Genomic DNA, 23,051 nt, shown 5'->3' on the forward strand with positions numbered 1-23,051 from the left:
TTCCCCCCTCATCCCTTCTCTGTGCATATATAGTCAGAGCACATTTTGGTTATCCCTCTGTTCCACAGCCACACACATCTCTGTTCTTGGCAGAGCTTGGGAAGGGAGTTGGACCAGCTGGACCCCAGAGGTCCCTTCCAAGCTCTACCGGTCTGTGATTCCTGCAAGGTGCAAAATCAACTCACTGAACACACACAAATCCATGCACATTGCTGATAAAAAATGGAACTGTGCCTGTGCCATCCCAGCTCTGCCAGGTACCCGTACCCCAAAGAGCACAGACACTGCCCACTGAGGCTGCCAGACCTCCTGGGGCTGAGACTGAGATCCAATGACAGAAAACAGAAGCAGGGAAACCCTGCAGAGTCACCTGATCCTTTACCAGGAGCTTTTCTTCCCACTTCTCCTCTGGGCATTGGTTTCCCCAACAAGAAACACACAGAATCATAGAAGGATAGATTCATTAAGGTTGGGAAAGCCCTCTAAGATCACTGAGTCCAACCATTCCCCCAGCACTGCCAAGGCCACCAATGACCCATGTCCCCAGGTACCACAGCTACACCTTTTTTCAACACTTCCAGGGATGGGGACTCCACCCCTGCCCTGGGCAGCTGTGCCAAGGCCTGACCACCCTTTCCATGAAGAAATTTCCCCGTGTGCTGTTTCCCCTTATCCTGTCCCTTGTTCCCTGGGAGTAGAGCCCAAACCCCCCAGCTCCCCTCTCCTGTCAGGGAGTTGCAGAGCCAGAAGGTCCCCTCTGAGCCTCCTTTTCTCCAGATTAAACCCTCCTGCAGACACCAGTTCTGCTTGTGCTGCACTTGGAGCTCAAGTGCCACAACAGAGGAGGGTGGGAAGGAGCTGCACAGAGTCACATTCCCCCTCCACATGGCCCTGCCACCCCTCCATTTGCCAGAGTCCCGTTATTAACCAGCCTCAAGACAACTCAGAGCTCCGAAACAGGACTCTTGTGATGCTGCCCAGCAGTTCTGACTTGCTGCTGTTCATGCATTTAAACCACAGGGCTCACAAACACAGAGGATAAGGATGGTTTGCCTCGAGTTTCCCTCCAGAAATAAGTGGTGCTCCTGGGGAGCAGGGGGGTGGCACAGCAAGTGCCCTCCCAGCAGCTGCCAACAACAAAAGCAGGACGATTTATATATTTTTAGCATTTAAAAAGTAATACTAAAAGAGTGTGTTCCTCCTTCCACGGTCATTGTGACCCAGAGGTATTTCAATCTGCTAAGGCTTTTACAGAAAAATACAAAACCTTTGCAGAATGCCATGGGAAACCCCAGAAAACGAATATTCTCTGGAAGAGGGGGAGGCCAGAGAGCTTCAGCCAAACCAAGCAGGGGGCAGAGACACTTAGATTCAGCTGCACAGATCTTGCAGTACTTTCCCCAAAAAGCCTCTCCTGAATGGAGCAAAATTCAGCAGTTCCTAGTACCCAACAGGACCCTCTTTATGAATCCTGGGGAATGATGACTTGGTGAACAGAAATATTCCCTTAAATCTCATCAGGAGACAGTTCATTGCCCAAATTCCCTCCTAACCCCTCACAGATGTGGAAGGATGCACACTGGAGAGGTGCCACCACCACTTCCAGTGGCAGCAGGAGAAGCCACCCCAATCCCACAGCTCCCAAACCGTCCCACTGCGGCAGCCACAGCACCGGAGCAGTGTCCTGCTGCCAGCACTGACCTGGGCACTCACCTTCCTGCTCTCAGCCCCAGGAAGGGTTTGGCACATTGGGAAGCTTGGCCTTGATGAATCCACTGGCTCAGCTGAGCACTCCCACCCAACAAGAGCCCAGGCCAGTATCTTCAAGCATATGAGCAAGCCCAAGGGGACTTGTAACTGAGCCAGAATTTGTCTGGCTTCACACACCTACCAGGGATGTATTTAAAACCAGTATCTTTGCCCTAAGCAGAGATTTTTGCAATGAGATCCCTCTAACTAACATGCATGTAACACCTGGTACCTCTAGTCTTTAAGCAGCTGTGTCCTCCTGGCACACTGGGGAAGGCAGGGACAAGTTCCCCTCTAGAAGGTGCGACACAGAGACTGTCCAGCCCGGTCCAGAAGACACCAGGGGCTCAGATGTGGATGTCACAAGTCTACTGCCTTTACCACTAAGGCCCTTTTTCTACTCCCTCCTGTCTCCCTGTCTTCAGCAGCCAGGAAACTCCACACCACCAGCCTCACCCAGGCAATAGGAGACACCACAGCCTCCTCCCAGCTTCTAAAATCCTGAAAGCCAAATAGCACTGATTTCTCCCCCTGTTCCCACCCCACCACGAGGGAAGCCTCCCCTGATTCCCCCATCACATACAGACCAAAGTCACCCGTTAAGTACTTGTGTCCCTGTTTTCCTGCCAAGGAAGGCTTGTGTTCATCCCTGAGACAGCCCAGAGCAGCTTGGCTTTGTGCTGCTCCACAGCAGCCAAAGCATTATCAGCTCCAAAGGCGGCCACAGGCAGGGACAAAAAAGCAGCAGGAAAAGCAGAGTCTATCCCAGAACTCCTGCCCGGCCTCAGATTGACTCCCCAGTACTCCACTTCCTTCCTACACTCCACGACTCCGGGGACGAGGACACGCAGAGGCGGGTGACCTACCCTGCCTTGTTCTATTGACTTACTTAATTCTTTAAAGGAATATATTTATCTGTTCCTCCCTGGAAACCAACCATCCGTCGCTCCTCCGCCCCACTGTCCCCCGTCCCTCCCTGGGAACGGCACTGCTTTGATGCCCGGCGGATCCCAGCACGTCTTTTGAACCCACTTCCATAATCACTGCCTGAAGCGAGTTCTTCCCACGCAATTCGCTGCTCACTGAATCATGGCCAGCGATTTTCCTGTCTCCAGGAACCACGCAGCACTGCACTGGGATGGGTTCTATTCTCCCTTCAGCAGGGGAAACACATAATTATCAGAAAAGCCACTCCTGTCCTAACAGGACACCGGCGTTATCTGCGCCCAGACCGGCAGTTCCTGTTCTTGCCCCAACATCCCCTCCACCAACCAAGGCTGGCTGTTCAGGAAATTTATTTCCACATGTCAAGATTTCATTTAGTTTCTCAACCTCCTCCAAGCTACAGACTTCGAGCCATGAACTGGCACACACGAGGCTGCAGAGACATCACCTTTTTAGTGCCCAGGGCCAGCTGTGCATTGGAAGTTCCTAAATTCCAGTGCTGGCTGTGCATGGGCATACTGGGGTGCTCATCTGTGAGCCAAGACACCTTCCCCGACTCCTCAAGTCAAGAGAGGGAAAACCACCAGTCCAGAAGGGATAATTCTGCAGGAAGGACCAGCTCTGTTGACAGGATCCCTCTAAACTAGAGGGGACAAGCCCCAACAGCACAGATCACCGACCAGAACCATGGGCCAGACACACAGGTTGGCACACACAGCAACAGATTTTAGGAACTGCACAAAATACCCTTTTTAAAGGTTTCTTGGGCTTTGCCAGGAACTCAAGGCCGTGTTTGAGAGCAAAGACAACAGCTAATTGGTTCCACACTGTCCCAGCTCAACAAGAAGACCCAAGACAGGGCTAGAAAGGAGCAGAGGTGACGTTGCTGCCTCAGAGGCTCTTGGAGTTGTGCATCAGACCCTGTGCAGCACATTCCAGGAAGGCCAGCAAACAAGGACCCCACCACAGATACTACATGATCATCGCAGCAAACGTCTACAGTGGAAAGCCAGGACGCTTGGAAGCAAGCAGCTACTCCTAAATGACCAGCAGCTCCAAACAGACAGACTCAAGCAGGTACAAACACCCCATCAGGCTGGAATCTACACCAAGCAGGCATTAGGCAAAGGCTCAAAGGTTATTAGCACAAAACACGACAGCCTCTGTAGCCAAGCCTGCGGGTAGAGGGGTTTTAGATGTTTTGACACACCTGTCAGAGACTGAATGCAGGACACATGCCCCAGCATGAAGAGAAACTCCTCACTCTGAGTGGCTGGTGGGGAAGGGGCAGAGGCAATGGCTCGGAGACACATTTGAGGTGCAGATTTCATCAAGGAGGAATTGGAATTGAGGGTTGGAAACACTGAGCTCTTTTTCAAAGTAATTCTGGTCTGGTGTGTTTCATTCCCCTGGATCTGGTATTCAAAAGCATTTCACTGCTTTTGCACAAAAACAGCTTCTCCAGCTCTTCTGAGATCAGAAACTCTTGAGGCTTATCACCTCCCAACCTGGAGTCACAACCCTGTGATACTACAGTGTCGTTGGGAGCTCAGAAAGAAGAGGAGCCACGAGAACATGGCAAACAAGGAACTGAGATCCCATTCCCTGGCAGCCACCTTCACAACTTAAGTGAGTGAGGAAGAGCTGGGCTGAGTCCTGCAGTCCATTCTGCAGGAGCCTTCAGCCACCCTGTGTAAAGGACAGGGCTCGGCATCACTCAAATCGGTGGAAATTTGGCTGTAGCTTCCTGAGGAACTGAACTGAGCCTCTGAGTGAAGGGACACGACAACAAATAGGATGCAAAGCAACTTGTCTGCCAAAGGCAGCGGCGGGACTCAGGCTGAGAGGTGAGCAGTGAGCGGGTGAGCAGCGAGCAGGTCCTTCCCCTCCTCCTTACCTTCGCACCCGGTGCTGGAGGTGCTGCTGCTGCCGCGTTATAAGGGCACTTTCCCACACGGGGCCGCCGGGGCTGCTCCTATACCAGCCCACGGCCGGGTGCCCCGGGTAGGGCGCGCTACCGAAGCCATGGTCCGACTCCGTCTCTGCGGCCAGCGATGAGGCAGAGCTCCCCATGGTGCCCCCTGCCCAGCCCACGCTGAGACTGAGCCTAGGTTAGGTCCAGGCCAGCGGCATGAGCAGCTCGGGTGGGATGGGCGAGGCGCTGCGGCATGGGCTGCTGTAAAGATCCCAACACACCGGAGGAAGGGAGGTCGGTTCTGATCCGAGTGGGGAAAAGAAAAACAACAAACAAACAAAGAGAAAGGGGGGAAAAAAAAGGAAAGAAAAAGAGAGAAAGATAAGGTATGATTTCAGCAACAACCCTCCAGTTTTAAAGCCTATTAATGCATGCTCTGAGCAGGATCCCCATGCCAGTGCTCACTGGGATGGGAAGGGCTGTTTCATTGAATCCAGCTTTTGCTGCTGGAGATGAGGAGCACAGGGGCTCTAGAAGAACCTCCCCCAAGTTAAGCACCAGGAGTTTTCAGGCACAGGGAAGGAGCTCGACTAGGGGAGGGAAGCACAGAAGAGCCCAACACAAAGCCTTTCACACCAGGGGAAAGAAGCAGAAAATGGGACAAGCCAGTCCCACCTGGAGCCCAAACCAGCAACCCTTGGGGAGCACAAACCCCAGGTCAGTCTGAAAGCGCTGGGTTCCAACTGGCACATCAGGTGTTGAGTTACCTTCAGCTACAAGGACTGGATGGTTTGTTTGCTTGTATGTAAAATAAAACATTCCTCTTTTCCTGTTCCCCACTAACACCACAGCAAGGCTGAAACTGGACAGACTGGAAATCTGAAAAAGTATTTCTATGGCTATTTACTTTCAGCTCAAGCCAATTTTTAGCTGACACCGAGCATGCTCCTACCTACAAAAGCAGGTCTGGGGCTTTGACAGCTCCTCCTTTTCTCCCTCTCTCTTTGCTACTTCTTGGAATTTATTCTTGGAGCATCATCACAGTTAAACTACAGAAACGTTTCGTGTGCTCTGGTATTCGAAGAAGTTTAAACACACGCACGTGTCTCCTTAAAGGGAAAAGGCACAGCAATCTGGATGTGTATCAGGAGCAAAGGATCAAGGTAACATTTAACAGAGCAAAAAAGAAGAAACGAGGAAGACAAAAAAATTAGCACAGCTGAGCTTATTCAATTACCCACCAGGATTTAGGGAGATGAATGAACTGTAGAAAGACCTTTGCGAAGAAACTGCTTTGTGCCATAAAAAGGCTGAAATTAAGAGTCCTAAAATACAGGTTTTCAATTCCAGGATTGATCTAAGGGATCAAGAAAGGCCTTGATAGATAGCAGACTCTGCTAAGCAGCAACTCAAGGAGCAGGTGCGATTTTGCTACAAGCTTAATACCAGAATGTGCCTGCATTAGGTCATTAGCTGGAGAATGTTAACTGCTCTGTCACAGTCTCTCCTCTGTATTCTATAAAGCCTGAACTAACCAAATAAATGTGAAAAAAAGAAGCCCAAGAACACGATTTTCCCTACCACCTCCTTTTTTTTCAATTGATCTGCTTCACTGCTGTGCATCAGCCCCACGTCCCCATGCTTTGGCTCCCACCACCCAACAGCAAGGTTTCACTAATTTAGCAGATCCAGCCCAAGTGGATCCCTGGCACTTCCCCTCTCATTTCCTGCTATTCAAGCAGTTAATTTGTAACAAATCTGATTTTCTGGCTAAATGAAAGCCACACGATGTGAGAGGAAGAGCATTTCCAAGCATCATCAACTCAAGCCTAACTGGAGGCATCAGTCATCCCACACCTGCGGTGTCTCTGGCTCTTCCGCCCCATCCCGCGGGCTGCACGTGCTCCGGCAGCAAAGGCACAGGGGATGCAACTCTGGGACCTGCCAGAAGAACAAACTCTGTCTTTTACCTCAAGACTCGAGTTCTATCATGATAAAGTAAATAAATAAAGGCAAGATGGGTAGAAACAGCCCTGCCCAGCTCAGCAGGCTGAACGAAACAGGAGGATGCCCAGGCAGCCTTTTCCCACCTCGAGTAGGGTTAAACTGCCAAATAAAGCAATTCCACAGGCTGGTTCAAGACCACTTCCTCAGCTGACTCTCAAGCTGGAAAAGCAGAACTCTGCTTCCTCCTCCCCATGGAAACACCAGTTTTAGCTCACCACAAGAGGCCAGAGACATGTCTGCTGCCCACATCACACTGGCTCCAGTGTCCTGCTCTGTCCTCCTCCGCCAGGGAGTCGGAGCAGGCAGCTCAACTCCACAGGGAGAGGAGAGGCTGGGAGTCCTGCTTTAAAACCTGTGGTAAAACCCCATGGTGGGTGGAGCTGGGAGAGGAAGGGAGCTATAAATAGATGGAGGATAACCTGGCTAAGTCAGAGTGATCTCCGAGACTGTCTGGTCTAACTGGGCTGCTTGGCCACGAGCGCTGTGTGAAATCGGATTTCTCCAGGCAAAGCAGTAAATCCTTCTCTTCGGGGTCACCCTCATGCCAGGTGAGAGCAGCCAATGAACAACATCTAAGGGTTGACCCAAGGTGGGGAGAGGGTGAACCAGTTTGAGAACAGGAGTGGCAGCAGCATTACAACTCAATGCAAAGCACACATGTCACTCCCCAAGCTGTGACCCAAAACGCCTTTGGCCAACACCAGGCAAATGAGGAGCCTCCAAGAAGGAGAGGTGAGAATGGAAACTGCACTCCAGCAAGGGAAGGGGACAATTAAAGAAGAAGAAAGCCTCTCTGAAAGCACTCAGCCTTGTTTTTGAGGAACTTCTCCCACTGGGTACGGAGATGCCCCAGGATGACCTGCAGGCATGTGACCCGTGCTCAACAGGGGAGGCTTCAGCCACAGAGAGGGAACAAACTGCCAACAGTTCCTCTGCCTTGGCAGGAGAGAGCAGGATTTTTCTTGTAATTAATAAAGCACTACTTCCACCTATCTAATCTGGAGAGGAAGTAACAATGTGAGCAGATTGAAGTGTCTTGAGAGGGGTGGATCTCACTCATGGAAATTAACAGTTAAGCACCTTAGTAAGATGCTGAGTTTGGATTTTGGTTTTCTGCCCCTTGCAGCTGCAATAATTACCAGGTTTCAACAGATGCTGTTTAGCTGCTCCCAAAATACTGCTTCCAAAATAAAACCTCTCCCGAGCCACTCACACCAGCTTACCCTGATCGTGATGCAGACCCTTCCTTAAATTCCCCACCAGCACCGTGAGCAGCAGGCACATACAGCAAGTTCAGGACAGTAAAGCTTTCCCATGAAGGTTCTTCCTGCTGCTGGGATAGCAGAGCAGTCACCTGGACGCTTCCAGATAACCCTATTCCTCCACAGCAGCGAGCAGTGCTGACCCTTCGGGCCCCAGCTCTCCTGTCACAGTGGAGCAGGCAGGAAGGGTGGGGATCTGGGTCTGCCCAACCCCCTTTCCTTCCCTCCAGCTTCAAAGTAGGCTTTGGCTCTGAAAAGAGCAAAAAAGGAAGCAAAGGGAACTAGCCCATGTGTTTCAACGCATCTAGGAAGTTGCAGGATCAACTTTTCCTAGGATCAGCCCTGAGCTCTTCCCTTTGGCACACAGCAGGAAGGAGACAGGTCCCTGGAGCTGCTGCAGCCACTAAGGAAACCAGTGAGGAAGACTCACCCCAGCTGGTCCCACGTGCAGAAACTCCTCCCTGTGATGGGATACCCCACACACTTCTTTTCTTGGTAATTTACGAACCACGTGGCAGCTCAAGTACTGCCTGAGTTTTCCAGCCTCACTTGGTTCTCAACCTCCTAGACTCAGGGACAAGACTTTGTCACTTCATTCATTTTTCCACTCCCTCAACCTATAAATAAAGTCAACTCTGAGCTACTCCCTTGCTGCAGGGAAGATCCAGGAATGAAAGAAAACACAGCCATCCTCAACTCCAGACAGCTCTGAGGTGGTGGGCGAGCAGCTGGCCCAGGAGAAGCACACCATGTACCTGGGGCAAAGACGTCCCTCAAAGCTGTGCCAAGAGGAAGGACACTTTCTTCTAGAATTGAAGCTGCAAGAACCAGCCCTTCTCCTCTCTCTGCTGTGTAAGCTCCCCTGCCTGGGGGCTGACTAAGATCATAGATCCATAGAATGGCCTGAGCTGGGAGGGACTCACAGAGCCCAACTCCTGGCCCTGCACAGGACACCCCAACAATCCACCCTGGGCCTCAGAGCTTTGTCCAAAAGTTCCTTGAGCTCTGTCAGCATTGGGGTCGTGATCACTGCCCTGGGGAGCCAGATGTGCTGGGACCTGGTACCACCCTCAGCAGCAAAGGAGGAGCTCTGTGCCCTCATTCACATGCAACCTGCTGCTGGCAGGGAGAAACCAGGGCTCCTGGAGAGCTCTAAACGTCCAGTGCCCACACACAGCCCTGGCAGGAGCAGCCTCTTCTGCAGGGACTGCGGGATGCAACGCACCCTGAAACACAAATTAGCTCAGGGGCCAGTGGGTGCAGCTGGAGGAGCTGGGGCTGACTGGGGCATGGAGCTGGAGGAGGCCACTTCAGACATCATGAAGGCATGGCCAGCCCTTGGCCAGTCCTGCCTCCATGCACAGCAGATCTCCCTGCTTCTCACGGAAGGAGGCACATGCTCACAGGGTCCGGGGGAAGCAGAGAACGGTGTGCAGGGCTGGAAAGCTGCATAGCACCAGACAGGGCAGTGTCAGAAGGGTATAAAGTCACAGAGCACGGCAGGCATGGGATAACTAAGGATGCAGAGAGCAGTGTCTGATGACGTGCCATGCCAGCCAAGCAAAGGAAAGAAGCTCAAGCATTTGTGTGCCCAGCAAGTGACAGATCCAGCTCCCAGCCCCAGGCAGGGCGGCAGGACATGCAAAACCAGGTCCCAGCACCAAGCAGAGCATGGCTGGCACTCACCAGGCTGAGATGACTCTGCTAAAAGAAGTAACCCCAAGAGAGGAAGGGCAAACAACCCCTCTCCTTCCACAGGGCAGTGGGGGAAGAGCAGACAAGCAACAAGACACCCACCTCAGAGAGATGCAGCACAGGCTGAAATCCAAGATGCAAACACCGACCCACGAGAGCTCTATGGCTCAAGTGCAGCAAGAGCAAGTGAACTGAACACTCTGTGCTGAGCAGGTGTTGTGCACACAGCTGGGGACAAGAAATAAAGTTTTGCTGCTCATTCTCCCTGCCCTCACCTGCCAAGGCAGCCCAAGTGCTGCAGTCTTGGCAGGAAATTGAGGTGTCAGCAAGTTCCAATTCCTTGCAAAGGTTCTGGCAGGGAGGGGCAGGAAGGTACCTCCAAGGACAGACTGAGGCATAGGTATAACAGGAAGGATGGACCAGTGGTTGGCACATTCAGCTGGGGGGTGGAAGGCTTTTGCAGCCCTCGTGCTCTACCCTGTGTGACCTGGGCCATGGTCCTGTGACTCAGGAAGCTCTGTCAGACCTGCAAGGGCCAAGAAGTCTTCAGGTGCACAAGGCACAAGGATGACAGGCAGTGTGTGAGCAGCACAAATGGGAGGACATGGAAAAGGGAGTGAAGGGTGATAGTCACCCACCCAAATGTTTGTTATGGTGCAGAGGGCTGGAAAAGGAGAGGAGATCAGAGATTCTGGCCTTTGAGGAAATTGAGGGGACCGGAAGCTGCAAGTGAGCTGTTTTCCAGATCTCTGTGAGAAAAAAGACTGGTACACTACTTGCAGAGGTATCATTAGCTGAAGTGAGCTGTCTGGAAGCACATTTCCAGATGGGCTATTAATGAGGTAACAAGATAATTTAACCTGGAGTCCCAGACCAACACAGAACAGGACCTCACGTTTCATGCGACGCTTTAGCAAAGGCCAGAACAGCAGCACATGTCTCTGGCCGTGGAATTAACATGCAAGGGCAAGCTCCAGGGTCTTTACCTTCTTTCAGCTGCCTTGAAACTGGTTCTGGCCCAACTTTAACACAGAAGAAACTCATATACAGCAGCTGAGTTGGGCTGAGCTGCATTTAAAGCCCAGCACTGACTCTTCATAAGTATGCAGGCAGAGGAAGAGGTGTTCAAAGCCTGAAGTGAAAGATTGATAGGAAAAGTACATTTATTGCAGAGCCAGCTTAGCCACAGAGCAACGAGCAGCAAACTCTGAGCAAAGTTTCCTCTTCTCCCTTGCACTGGACACTGTAAACCAGTGACAGATAATCCAGGGAGCTACTGAAAATCTACCACGGTCACTTTGAGAGAGGGGATTATACAGATTTGAAAGGGCAATCAACATCTTAATCACAAGATGGAGGGAGGAAAAGAGGGAGAAGCAGGACAATTTTTTCAAAATAAGGGTTAACTTCAAACCCCATCTCCATTGACAACTGAAGAGCAGTTTCTGAACAAGCATGAAAATGGCAACAATGGCACTGCTGAAGAAGGGTCTGAATGTTTAAAAAAAGCCCACACAAGCCAATCCCTACAACCCCAGTGCTCTATTAAGTCAATTAACATTGCTCTAGTGAAGTGCAGCGAGCCACGTGTATCCTGCAGTTTCCCAGCCAATTGTGGGTGACTTTGGAGCTCAGTATTAACTCAGCCTGCGTGGGCTGGCACGGGCCCTCTCATTAGCAGCAGAGAGGTGATACCACAGAGAGACACACATGGGCAAGAAACAAAACAACACAAGCCCCAGCATCCAATCTTGGGAAGCTTTAAGCAGCAGATCTCATTTCCAGATCTCCTCCTCCCTGTATTTATAATCCTTGTAGCAGAGTTCTGTCATCCTACTCAGCTAACAGGCTGCCCCAGCTCCAAGAGATGTCAGGCTGAAAAATCACCCCGACAGATTGCCTGCTGAGACCAGTTGCATTATAAAAACAGGAAGCTCTTACTCTCCTGCTCCCAATATGCTATGGATTGAATGGGAAGGAGCAGACGCAGGGATGCTTTGCAGGAAGCTCACACACATGGGCCTCTTGCCAGGAAAAACGCATCTTGAGTAACACATGTGCTCTTAGTTTCCTCCTTTCTCAGAAAGGTTTAACTACACTCTGGGTTACCCAGCAGCAATAAACCATTTTTCCCCCCCTTCTCACTTACAGCAGAGTGTTGCTTGGTAAACAGCAGATCTTCCTGTCTGAGGCTGTGCCAGCCTGTGCAGAACAGAATTGTTGTTATTGCACATTCATAGCTAGAGATAAACATGAATAAGAGCCACAAGTAAGAGCCAGGCACTGGCTCTTCAATGCACTGCTTTATCAGGTTCACCTTGATTCAACTGTTTCTGACAACATCTCTCCCTCCTGAAGGGGCAAGATGGCACAAGTAGCAAGGACAAACACTAAAACACAAGACAGAAGTGACAGCAGCACAAAAAGTGCTCTTCTGTACTTGCTAACACTCACAAACTGTGCAGCTCACAGCTCCACCTGCACTTGAAACACTCAAAAGCACAACACAGAAACAAATGAGCCCAGCCAACCCAACCTTCCCAAATGGAAAAACAAAGCAGCCTTCAACATTTTCTCAGGACAAATCTCCATCGAGAGCCACAACTGCTGTAGGACATAAAGGTTACAGAGAGCCAGGGAAGGAACAAAAAGTGCAAGTCATCTCTCATCTGCAAGCTGACACTCTGCAATGGCACAGGTACAATCAACCAGCCCGGGAAAGCTGGACACTGGGAGTCAGAGGAGGGTTTCTGACCTTTCAAAGAGCAGATCTATTGACCAGCTGCTCCAGAAGCACTGGGGAAAGAAGCACAGAGTTAGTCCCGATGATTGTTCCTGGACAAGTTCATGACCTGCTCAAGAAGACTGTCTTCAGCAGCAGGGAACTGGGCTTGATGACCCATGGAGTTCCTTCCTCCCAGTCACTCAGCAACCTGAATTCATGGTGGGCCATAGGTGCCCAAACACAGCACAAACATGAGGTCATTCCCAAAAGGACAGCAGGGATTGTATCTCCAGATCATGCTAAGCTGACAGATAAGCAGATGAAGAGCTGGCCACTGCAGAAGGGAGGGGAAGAGAGTTGCAGCAAAAAACCGAAGTCTCATATCCAGTGAAAATCCAGGGCACAGACTTGGAAAGCAAAGTCTCAGAGACAGGAGGTGGAGGAGATGTCCCCTGAGCACACTGTCCCCAGACACCCCAACCACAGCTTTAATTCTAACACAGGTTAGACAGACAGTAAATATGTAATTTGCCCAAGCCTCATCCAGCTGCATCCCTTGCTAGACACAGCTCCCAGTCCTCACTGCCCTGCCCTGCCCAGAGCCAACAGGCAGCAGCACCTGGGTGTCTCTTTCTGCCATTTTTATGCAAGTTGGCCTTCCCTGGCCTTAATCTGGCACCACGTTCCAATTTCCAACCAACTGGCCTAGATTTAAACCACTGCATCTCTGGCTGTGCCTCAGGCAAGTGCAGAGGTAGGATAAGCCTGAGAGACAACTGTGGCATTTGGCATTTCCATCACAAACAATGGGAAGAGAAAAGCATAGGAATCACTGAGAACTGCACATGAGGCTCCTGCCTTCCCCAAGAACACAGGGAACCAGGAGAAACCAGGGAGGTGGGACAGACTTGGGGGCTGGAGAGAAAAATACTTCCTCTTCTAGAATCATAGAATCACACAATGGTTTGGGTGGGAAGGGACCTTAAAGCCCATCCCCCCCCCCCCGCCATGGGCAGGGACACCTTCCACTAGACCAGGTTGCTCCAAGCCCCATCCAACCTGGCCTTGGACACTTCCAGGGATGGGGCAGCCACAGCTTCTCTGAGCAACAGGGAAGCACAGCTCAGAGTGATAATTTAATGGAGAAGCACCACATTACTGCTCCCTCCCCTCCAGCTCCACATTGCACCTGTACTCTGTGCTGGGCCATCTTGAAAACCATGTGGACCCTTCTGCACACTGATGTGGCAGCCATGCCATGGCTTCTGTTAGGAGATTATACTGTAATTGAAATTATAGGTGTGGAATAACACCTGGGACAATGAAGTGCTACAGATAAACAGAGCCTGACACCACCACAATCCTCCCCTCTCCTCACGAGAGTAGCTTTACTGGCTCACTGTCTCCATCACAAGTGGCTCCTCTTCAGCTACACCAGTAGAGCTGGAAGTGCAGGACGTGTTCAATTACACAACACCTTAAACCATATTTTCCCAGGAGAACAGTCATTAGAACAAATACAATGGTCACACTGAGGAATGAGGATACAACGAGGAAAAGGCTGAGAGGGCTGAAACATAATGCAGACAGTTTGAGGAACCAGCTGCCTTTGTTAGAGCAAAGCCAGCCCCAGCAGGCCATCGGAGGTACCTCCAGCACAGGGAGGGAGTTCTTCACCAAGGGCAGTGGCTGCATCCTGAACCCACAATGCCCAAACAGCCAGATGGAGAGGAGGTCACATTACTGGAGTCACTCTCAAATGCCTTGCAAGACAAATCCAGCTGCCTGAGCCTGTGGTGCTACAGACCCCCAACCTTCCCTCCACCAGCCTCTGCTTCCTAAAACATGCAAGGTCAGGCAACAGGAACAATGGCAGTAGCATTTGTAAGACATTTCAAGGCTGAATCAAAACTGACCCAAGAGCAGGAATGTCACTTCATCCCTCCCACCACTGAGAACTAGCCATGGTACAGATCTGACCAACACCTCCCTGGGGACAGTCACTACTCAAAGGTAAGAGTGTTCACAGTCTGGCTTCCCTGACCCCCAGCTGTAAGAGATTCCTGCAGACCTTCTGCTGTGGCTGGACACCAAAGCCACATGGAGACTCCAGCTAGTCCATAGGCACCCAGGCAGACCAGACGGGCCAACACACAGCACACTGGTGTCCATTTGATCAATCCAAAACCCCAACATGGATCATTAGAACTCAAGGACAACACTATCACACATTGCAAGAGTACCCACCCTGAAGGTCCAAGCTCAGACTGGTTTCCCACCACCTCATCCTGCCTCCACAGCCCAGGCTCTCAATCCCCAGGCTGAAAGCAGCCCAGCCATTTAAGGCACAAGATAGCCACCTCTTTGTCCCAGTCCTGGCCTGGGAACTGCCACAGTGGTTACTGCAGGCAAAGCAATGCAGAGTTTTTAAGACCAGCTTATTCCCCTGCCCTGGCACTGCCTCAAACACACCTTGGGACAATCGTGCAGTTTCCATTGCTTAAGATTGTGAGGTCCTGGAAGACCCACAATTTCTCTTTCACTATTACAGTTTCCTCTTCACCATAAGAAAACCAGGGGACACCAGTATTCCTACCCACATGAATATGTGGCCTTCACACAGACAGCATGGAGAGGGAAACACTCAAAGGAGGAACCAAAACAAGGAAGAACAACAAGAATGAGATGCGTGGGAGACACAAAGCGGGGTAACTGTGCTTACACACCAGAGCAGAGAAGGTCTTCCTTTCAGCCCCTCCCAGCCCAGCCCAGAGCTGAGTCAGAAAAGCCTCTCACCCCACACGGTTCCTGCTCGGTGGGTCCGGTGCCAGGGGTGTGGGGTCAGCCTGGAGTCCCTGGAGCCGGGCGGGCACTGCTGGCACCCGCAGAGCAGCCTGGCAGGGGGACCATGCTAGGAGATGTCTGCAGGAACACTGGGAGCACACCAAGCCTGGCAGGAGCAGCTGGAGGACAGAGAGGGGAGAAAGGCATGTAAGAATAAATGGCTGCTGAGACTCCGGGCTGATCAGCATCACCCCAGCAAACACAACCAACCTCACATCACTCCGTCAGCATCCACTTGAACTCCAGCTGGCAGAAGGCTCTGTGCCTCCCAGGCAGAGCCTGGGAGCTTGGTCCTGTCTGGAGACACGACGGGACCCACTGCTTTTGGGTCAGCTCAGATTCTTCACTTGTGGTTTCAGAGCCTTTGGCTGTGACTTTATAGTTCTGTGCCCAGCATTGGCCTCACTCTCTCTGACAGTGGCTGCTGCTCAGCATTGTGCTGTGAGCTGGCATCAGAGCAGGAACAGCACCCCGGGAGCACGGCAGGATGGAGCAGGGCAGGAGGGAGCACGGCAGGATCGCATGGACAAGGACTCTGGACAGCTCTCGACAATTAGCAACAGGGTAGGAGCTCCCGAGGGGCCGGATGTGAGCGCAGCGGTGTCTGGCGGGGCACGCTGCCTGAATGTTCAAATACAGAAACAGATGTTAATTACTCTGCATAGCCAGGACATCATTAGCAGTTACATCTACTGGAAATTCTACAGTACTAATTCCTCCGATTATGCCAAATGTGCCCATCCCACCCCCAGAAGCCATGACGTTCAAGTAGTTGCCTCGGCAAACCTCCCTCCTCCGAGATATTTCCCCTTCCTCCTTCATATTCTCTGCTCTCAAAACAACCTGTTTTAGTGAAATCCATGCTTTAGGAAAGAGCTGTCTCCTTTGGGATGGGCTTTTAGCAGACGGAGGCAAAAAGAACCCATGTCCATAAGTGTCTGGCTCACCAGCACACTCTCACTTCCTCTGTTTGAGGTTGGGGAGGGAGCACAAAAATAAGGATTCAGCCAGAACAATGTGATCACTGAGTCTCTTTGGGAGCATGGCAGAAGCACCAAGAGCAACAGATCCTGTTCTGCTCCCTCACCTTGCCCACCGTCCCCACAGCCACACCATCAGTGCAGCACGATGGCCCTGGAGTAGGTCACAGTGAACTCACAAAGAGCGTTTCTCTTCCAGCACTCTCCACCACTGAGAATTCCAGGCAGTGGGGAAAAGACGTCTTGTGGTGAACACCTGGACATGGGCTGGTAATGGAACCAGACCAGGACAGGGAGGATGATACAGAGCGGGCAGCAGATGCCACTCAGGGACCAGTAAAAAGTAAATAAGGGACTGATTCAGGTTCAAAAGGACCTTTTAGCCCAAGGGTCTGTGCAGCACTGGCTACAAAGAGAATTCCAGCCCACAGCATCTCCAAGGCACTCAGTGGAAAGGCTGAAGGCTTAAAGCTAATGAGGGAGTGAGACCAACACCAGAGGACAGAGCACCCCACAAGTGCCACATCAGTGTGTGTGACACCACGTCATTTTCCTTGTAGGACACACGTTCACATAAGTATGGAGTAGGAAGGGAAAGCTCTGAGCACCCAGCAGCTTAACACAAAGCCTCTGGGCTGTGCTGGAATCCCAAGGACTGCCCCAGCTCTGCCTGCTGCCTGAGTCTGCAGGCAGGAGACCGAGAGAGGCAAGTTGGAGAGCAAGACCTTGACCACATCAGTGCTGCAGGCTCTGTGGAGAGCAGGGCTGCCACAGGGGAGGACACAGCCCGGCACAGGAGGACCCTCATGCCGTGCTTCCATTTCCAAGGACCAGCACAAACACAGGGGAGTTCCCTTGCTACCCCAACAAAGCTGTCCAGAGTTACCTTCTCTGCAAACCTTTTTGTTACAGGAGCAGGAGAACACAACCCAAGCTGGGAAGCTGCCCACGATATCCCCAGTAAACCAAAATCACCTGGGCCGGGACTGGGAACAAGATGCTGAAGAGGAAACATTGGTGCCATAGGAAGCACCACGTCAGAAATGCAGCTGGATGGCATCACAGAGAGGACAACAGCTTTTGTAAGGTCTCAGTCTCTATTTTACCAAAGTGGGTGTGCATTGATAACCCTTCAGCTTTGGCAAGGGCTGCCAATGCCAGGGCTGGGGCAGGACACCAGCGTCGTGCCCTGACATGGTGCCATTGTCACCCTCCCCTGACGCTGAGCCTGCTCAGGCCCACAGCACCCTCCTTGCTATAAAAGGGGCTGCACTGCAGGAACAGAGGAGTTCTTTCTTTTTTTATGAACACACATTAGAGTTTACACTGTTGGCAGAGCACGGAGGCACGACTTTGTGGGGGAACAGAGATATGGTTCCAACACTAGCTTTAATGTGCAAGCCTAAAGACTCGGCTTCAGTTTTTAGAAATCAAACTTGATCATCTCAAGCTGGCAAAAATAGCCCCATGTTCCCTCGAGTTATTTTCTTTTCAAACAGGCAGGGTACAGCACAATAGGAAATATCAGCAGTTATGTATTCAACCTCCAGAAACCCAACGGGCCAATTCCAGCAACCCACGGCAGCTTTCCAACCCTCCCTGATCTATTTGCTGGAGTTAGAGTGAAAAGCAGGCTGCCCCCGAGCCATTCAGCAAACTCCACATCCCGCTAATTACATCAATATAAATGTATTATCTTGGCTGTCAAACATGGGCTGCCTGAACAGGACAACGCTCTGCCATGGAAATGCAGGAAAACAATTGCTCTTTCTGCTGGTGACACATTTCTCTGGATCTTATTTCCTTGCCAGGGCTCCCCCTTCCCCCTTCTGTCCGGGCACCAGGGCAGCAGTATTTTTTTTTCCAGAGCAAGAGGAAATGGTACACAAAAATCATCCTCATCTTTTAAGTGACTGAAGACGAGCAGATTTTGGGAACAACACTGGCACTTCCCATCAGCCGTCCTGACACGGGGAAGCGAGCTGTGAGGGCAAGAGTTAAATGTTTCTCCTGAGCAAGCAGCAGCCCTTCTGCCTCTCTTGGCTTCCTCAGCTGCCATAGCTAAATGTGTCAACACTCCAAATAGCAAATGTGACAGAAATTCAGAGTAGCCTGTTCCTCCCTGCCCGGCTCTGGGACAGTGGCCTGGAGAGGGCTGTGCACTCAGGAAGGGTCCAACAGCTACCACCAAGGTTGAGGCAAACGCAGGCAGATCCAGGAGGCTCCCAGGGAGCAGGCAGGCAGCTCACCTCGCTCCCAAGAGTGGGATTATGACGGAAAATGACTCACCTGTCCCTCCCGCGTAAGCAGCTTTCCCAAGGAAGGCTGCACTGTGCCTGACCTTGCTTAGAGCCCCACGTTCCAAATGGGCTGCTCACAAGATTCCTCCCAATTCTGGGCACTTGGAGAGAACCACTGCAGCAGGACACAGGACTGACACACACTTTACAAATCCATCTCCTCTCCCCCTGCCCACGGCTCTGACCACAGGCAGTCACTGCCCCTCACTCCAGCCTCCCCCTGCTTCATGAAGACCCTCACTCAGAGAAATGCCACAGGGTCTGGTCCTTCCCAGACCCCTCTGCTCACAGGTAGGGTCAGAACGAAGCCAGAAACAAACAAGCCTGGATTCAGATGAGGCAGGAAGAGGAAAAAAGCATTTCTCCCACTTGCATCTCACCTGGGAGCAGATGATGTTCCCACCAGAGCAGATCAGCACAACCATAGCTGCACACGGGGAGGGGAGAAGTTGGGTCTCTCTCTAGATCTCATGTGCAACCACTGCAAATTTGGAAAGCTCCCACAAAACCTCTGGGACAGAGGAGATCACGTTTTCCATGAGATAAAGCCAATAGCACTCAGCTGGCTGAGGGAACACCAACAGCACTCAGCTTTGGCCACTTCCCTCTGCAAAGCCAGCGGTATTCCGAGCAAAGATAAGGGTGTCCCGTGGACAGCCCAGGAGAGCAGAGGGCAATCAGCCTCATGAGGGCATCCAGGCTCCTCCACGGGGTCACCCAGCCCTTCCGTTCCTCTGAGGCAGCTCCGAGTCTGAGCGTGACACCCAACCTTTTTAATGTGCAACTTTAGCAGTTTTGGTTTGTTTTTCAGGATATATTCCAATTCAGGAGACACTGTGCCTGGCCCACGCCTTGGGTTCCCTCATGCACCAAGTCACCAGGCTCCAGGAGGCTGCTCTCCCTCCTGCCAAAGCAATGGGGCTTAGTAAAGTCACATCCAACCTTCAAAGGCCTCTGCAGCCCTCCAGCCCCTCCCGAGGAAGGGAGCACTGTTGGGTCTTGCCTTCTGCCTTCAACTGTTAAAGCCTTGGACACAAACAGAAGCTGATGCAACTCAGAACGAGTTAATATCCCCACGTACATAAAATCGGGCTAATTTGAATCCTGCCTCTGACACGTTCCTCAGGCAGAGCTCAGTCCTGCTCTGGCTCAGTCAGGGGCACAAGCCAGACTGTTCGGCAGTGAGTCTCAAAAAATGGCCACACAAAAGCCACCAGGAGGCTCATAGTGTCACAGGAGGCTGAGATATCACCGTGGGTCTGCTCCAGTTAAGGGAGGAGCACAGCCCTGAAGCACAAGTCCCTGCGAGTCCCAGGTGAACACGTGCAAAGTGTGGCAAGATCTCTGCGTTCAGAGCCACAGGGGCCACAGTCTGGGATGTGCACCCCCTCCTCTGCATCTCAGCGCCTTCCAAACGCATTCCTAGTCTCCATCAGCTCCTGACCCACCCACAGCAGTGCAGTACATCCCACACCAGTGCCCCAGGCCACGGGTAGCGAGCACTTCCCAGATAACCTTCTGTCCGACCCTGAGAACCCACCCAGCCGTATCCCGGGCCTAGGGAGCACCGAGCACTGAGATTCCCATCTGAAGAAACACTTGGAGGAAACAGGATGACATTTCAAACACAACACTCACATTATTTTATCCCCCCTCACCAGATGACCACCTCAGCTGTTTCCTGATGCCTGGGGGAGATGTATCCCAGATGCAGGAGCAAGGAGGGAAGAGAGAAGCTCAGCAAACGGAGAGGTGGGCCAGCACAGAGCCTTTTCCATTCTCTGTGAGACTTCTACACCCAGGACCTGGAGGCTGACATGCTTCTCCTGCAGCTGAGCTTATGTGCATCAAAATCCAGGAGTCTTGATGAGGCACCAGGACCCCAACAGCCTCAGGATGTTCAAGACCCAAGTATAAGAGCAGCCAACTGATTCTAAAGGGCAAACTCGCAAAAGAAACTGCACAAAACCCTGCTCAGCCCCCAGCAGGGGGGTCAGACCGGGAGGTGAGAATGCAGACCTGAAGGACAGGCAGCCCTGAGTACTGGGGGCTCTGCTGTGGTCCTGCCCGGAGCGGGAACCCAGCAGTGCCCTAAACCGGCTCCCCTGCCCAGCAGAGCCCCAGGCCGGGCTCCCCTGCCCAGCAGAGCCCCAGGCCGGGCTCCCCTGCCCAGCAGAGCCCCAGGCCGGGCTCCCCTGCCCAGCAGAGCCCCAGGCCGGGCTCCCCTGCCCAGCAGAGCCCCAGGCCGGGCTCCCCTGCCCAGCAGAGCCCCAGGCCGGGCTCCCCTGCCCAGCAGAGCCCCAGGCCGGGCTCCCCTGCCCAGCAGAGCCCCAGGCCGGGCTCCCCTGCCCGAGGGTAGAACCGGGAGCTCAGCTCTCCCTGCCCCGAGTGCAGGGCGAGGGCAAGTCGGGCATCGCAGCCTAAACGCGAGGAATCACGAAGCCTCCCCCGTCCCCCCGCGGCCGCTGCGGGACCCTCGAACCCTGAGATGCCCCTCCGGGTGTGCGGCCGCGCTGGGGCGCGGGGGGGGCCCCGCAGCCCCCAGGTCACCCCAAACCCCCGTGGAAGGGGGTTCCTTCACCCCGACCCCGCCTGCCCCCCGCGGGCCGCCCCGACCTCCAGCCCCGGCTCGGGCCCACCGGCAACAGGTGTGGCAGGGCGGCCGGGCCCGGCCGACCCCCGCCGGGCGAGCCCCGGGGGACCCCGGCGCGGGCAGAGCCGCGGCCCGCGGGGCTGCGCCGGGAGGCCCCGGGCGGGCGGCCCGGCCCCGCTCCCCCCGCACCGCCGCTCACCTGGGGATGGAGGGGCCGCTCCGCGCCCCGGCCCGGCGCGTTCCCCGGGCGGAGCAGCCGCACGGCCCGGCCCGGCCCCCGCCCGCTCGCCCGCCCTACGCCGCCGCCGTGGCGCAGCGCCCCGGCCCGGCCGCGGGCGAGCGGCGCGGACACAGCGCAGAGACCGTCGTGAATAGCGCGGCGGGACTACGAGCCCCGAGGGGCGCCGCGCGCAGGAAGCGGAAGGCGGAGGCCGAGTGGGGCCCCCGGAGCGGCGGGTCGGGGCCGGGGGGGGCCCGGAGGGGGGTCCCGGGCGGGCGGGGGCGGCGGAAGGAGGGGGCGGGGGGGGGCGGCGGGAGCCGAGGAGCGGGCGAGGACTACAACTCCCAGAGTGCTCCGCGGCCGCGGGAGGGGAGAGCGCCGCCCCCCGGCCCGGAGGTCGCAGCGCAGGCGGCGCTGCCCTGAGGGGCGGCGGGACCGGCCGAGGGGCCCGGGGGCTGCGGGGGGACCGGGGGGTCCCGCAGCGTCCCGCGGCTCGGGTCGGGAAGGCAGCTACGCGGCCCCGAGCCCGCACACGGAGGGTCCGAACGTCCCGTAGGGTCCTCAAGTGCTGCCCCAGGAGGCGCCGCCGTGAGGGGAGGGAGGATCCCGGGATGCGGAGAGCGGAGCCCGGGGCTGAGTGAACCCGGGAGGAGCCGCCGCGCCCGGTAATTACAGCGCTTAATGACCTGGCGGCACATCAAGCGAGCCGGGAGCTGGCAGGAGCTGTCGGCGCTGCCGGCGATGGGCGGACGGGGCTCGGCGAGGAACAGCGGGGAGCCGGGAGCGGCGCTGGGAGGGCGGCTCGGAGCATCCCGTCCCTCCCAGGATCTTCCCCCCCGTGAGCCGCAACTCTCTGGCTACATCCATCCACAGACATCCCAACGCTGAGCTACATCCCCTCATAGACATCCCAACCCAGAGCTACATCCCCTCACAGACATCCCAACCCAGAGCTACACCCATCCCCCATGGACATCCCAACCCAGAGCTACATTCCCCCACGGAATGTAGCTGGCCCAAGGCCAGACTCGCTGTTTTAAGAAGTGCCTTCAAACCATCCTGCCCCACGGAGATGGGAACTGGGAGCAGCTCCTGCAGCACCTGCCAAGCTCAGGGTGCTCCTGTCCCAGAGTCACAGGTGGAAATTGGGAGGGGGTCCCAGATGTGACTCAGCCCAGCTGGCCCCAGCACACCCTGATGTGAAATAATTGGTCGTTGCTCCAGCAAAAGCAGCACCATTTATGCCACCAACCTTGGAGAGGGGATTAAAGGCTGCTAAGTAAAACAGGACAGCTCCTAAACAGGAGAAGTGTTCTCTTTAGGCTGTTGGAGCCTGTGTGGGCAGTTGAGGGGTGCTGAGATAGCCAATGTTCAGGAGACCTGTAGAGATGATGCAGGGACCAAAAGCCGAGTGGAGACCTTTGGCTTCCCTTCATCTCTCTGTAAAATGGAATTGCCAGTCATATCAACACGTTTATTTGCAGGCAGATCTTTTCCAGAGGCTGCAGAAGCATCTCTGCCTTTGTTCTCCGGGGTGGGCCAGGGCAGGGGCAGCCCCACACTGCCCTTGCTCACTGGAGGGATTCCTGGACTGGGGCAGCTGAGGGGCTTGATGCTCCTCCAGTGCCCAGCCTGTGCCTGAGGGAAGCACAGGACAGGTATCCCAGCCCTGCATGGACAGGTCAGCACCCCAAAACCATGGAATATCCCGAGCTGGAAGGGACTCACAAGGACCACAAGTCCAACTCCTGCACAGGACACCCCAACCATCCCACCATGGCTGGTGGGGCTCCTCTGCCTATTATGGTGTAAAACA

At 53.9% G+C, this 23,051-nt stretch overlaps 1 protein-coding gene across 7 annotated transcripts in view; it reads right to left on the minus strand.

The window, feature by feature from the left end:
- Positions 1-21,261, minus strand: part of CAPN15 (calpain 15) — a 59,513-nt gene extending 38,252 nt beyond the window's left edge. The window contains exons 1-7 of one of the 7 annotated variants that reach the window (XM_032704254.1): positions 21,215-21,261; positions 15,353-15,763; positions 15,095-15,261; positions 12,329-12,369; positions 11,723-11,775; positions 10,560-10,705; positions 4,592-4,910 (exon numbers count right to left, since the gene is read on the minus strand). In XM_032704254.1, the coding sequence (XP_032560145.1) occupies positions 4,592-4,767 (176 nt within the window). In that variant the 5' untranslated portion in view covers positions 4,768-4,910; positions 10,560-10,705; positions 11,723-11,775; ... (2 more) ...; positions 15,353-15,763; positions 21,215-21,261. Of the gene's footprint in view, positions 1-3,441; positions 3,463-4,591; positions 4,911-10,559; positions 10,706-11,722; positions 11,776-12,328; positions 12,370-15,024; positions 15,262-15,352; positions 15,764-21,214 lie in introns of those variants that run through there. The other 6 variants (XM_032704255.1, XM_032704258.1, XM_032704256.1 and 3 more) reach the window with 6 other exon arrangements.
- Positions 21,262-23,051: the final 1,790 nt, after the last annotated feature.

The sequence above is a fragment of the Chiroxiphia lanceolata genome, chromosome 16 (assembly GCF_009829145.1).
Source record: "Chiroxiphia lanceolata isolate bChiLan1 chromosome 16, bChiLan1.pri, whole genome shotgun sequence".
In the NCBI taxonomy this organism is placed as follows: domain Eukaryota; kingdom Metazoa; phylum Chordata; class Aves; order Passeriformes; family Pipridae; genus Chiroxiphia; species Chiroxiphia lanceolata.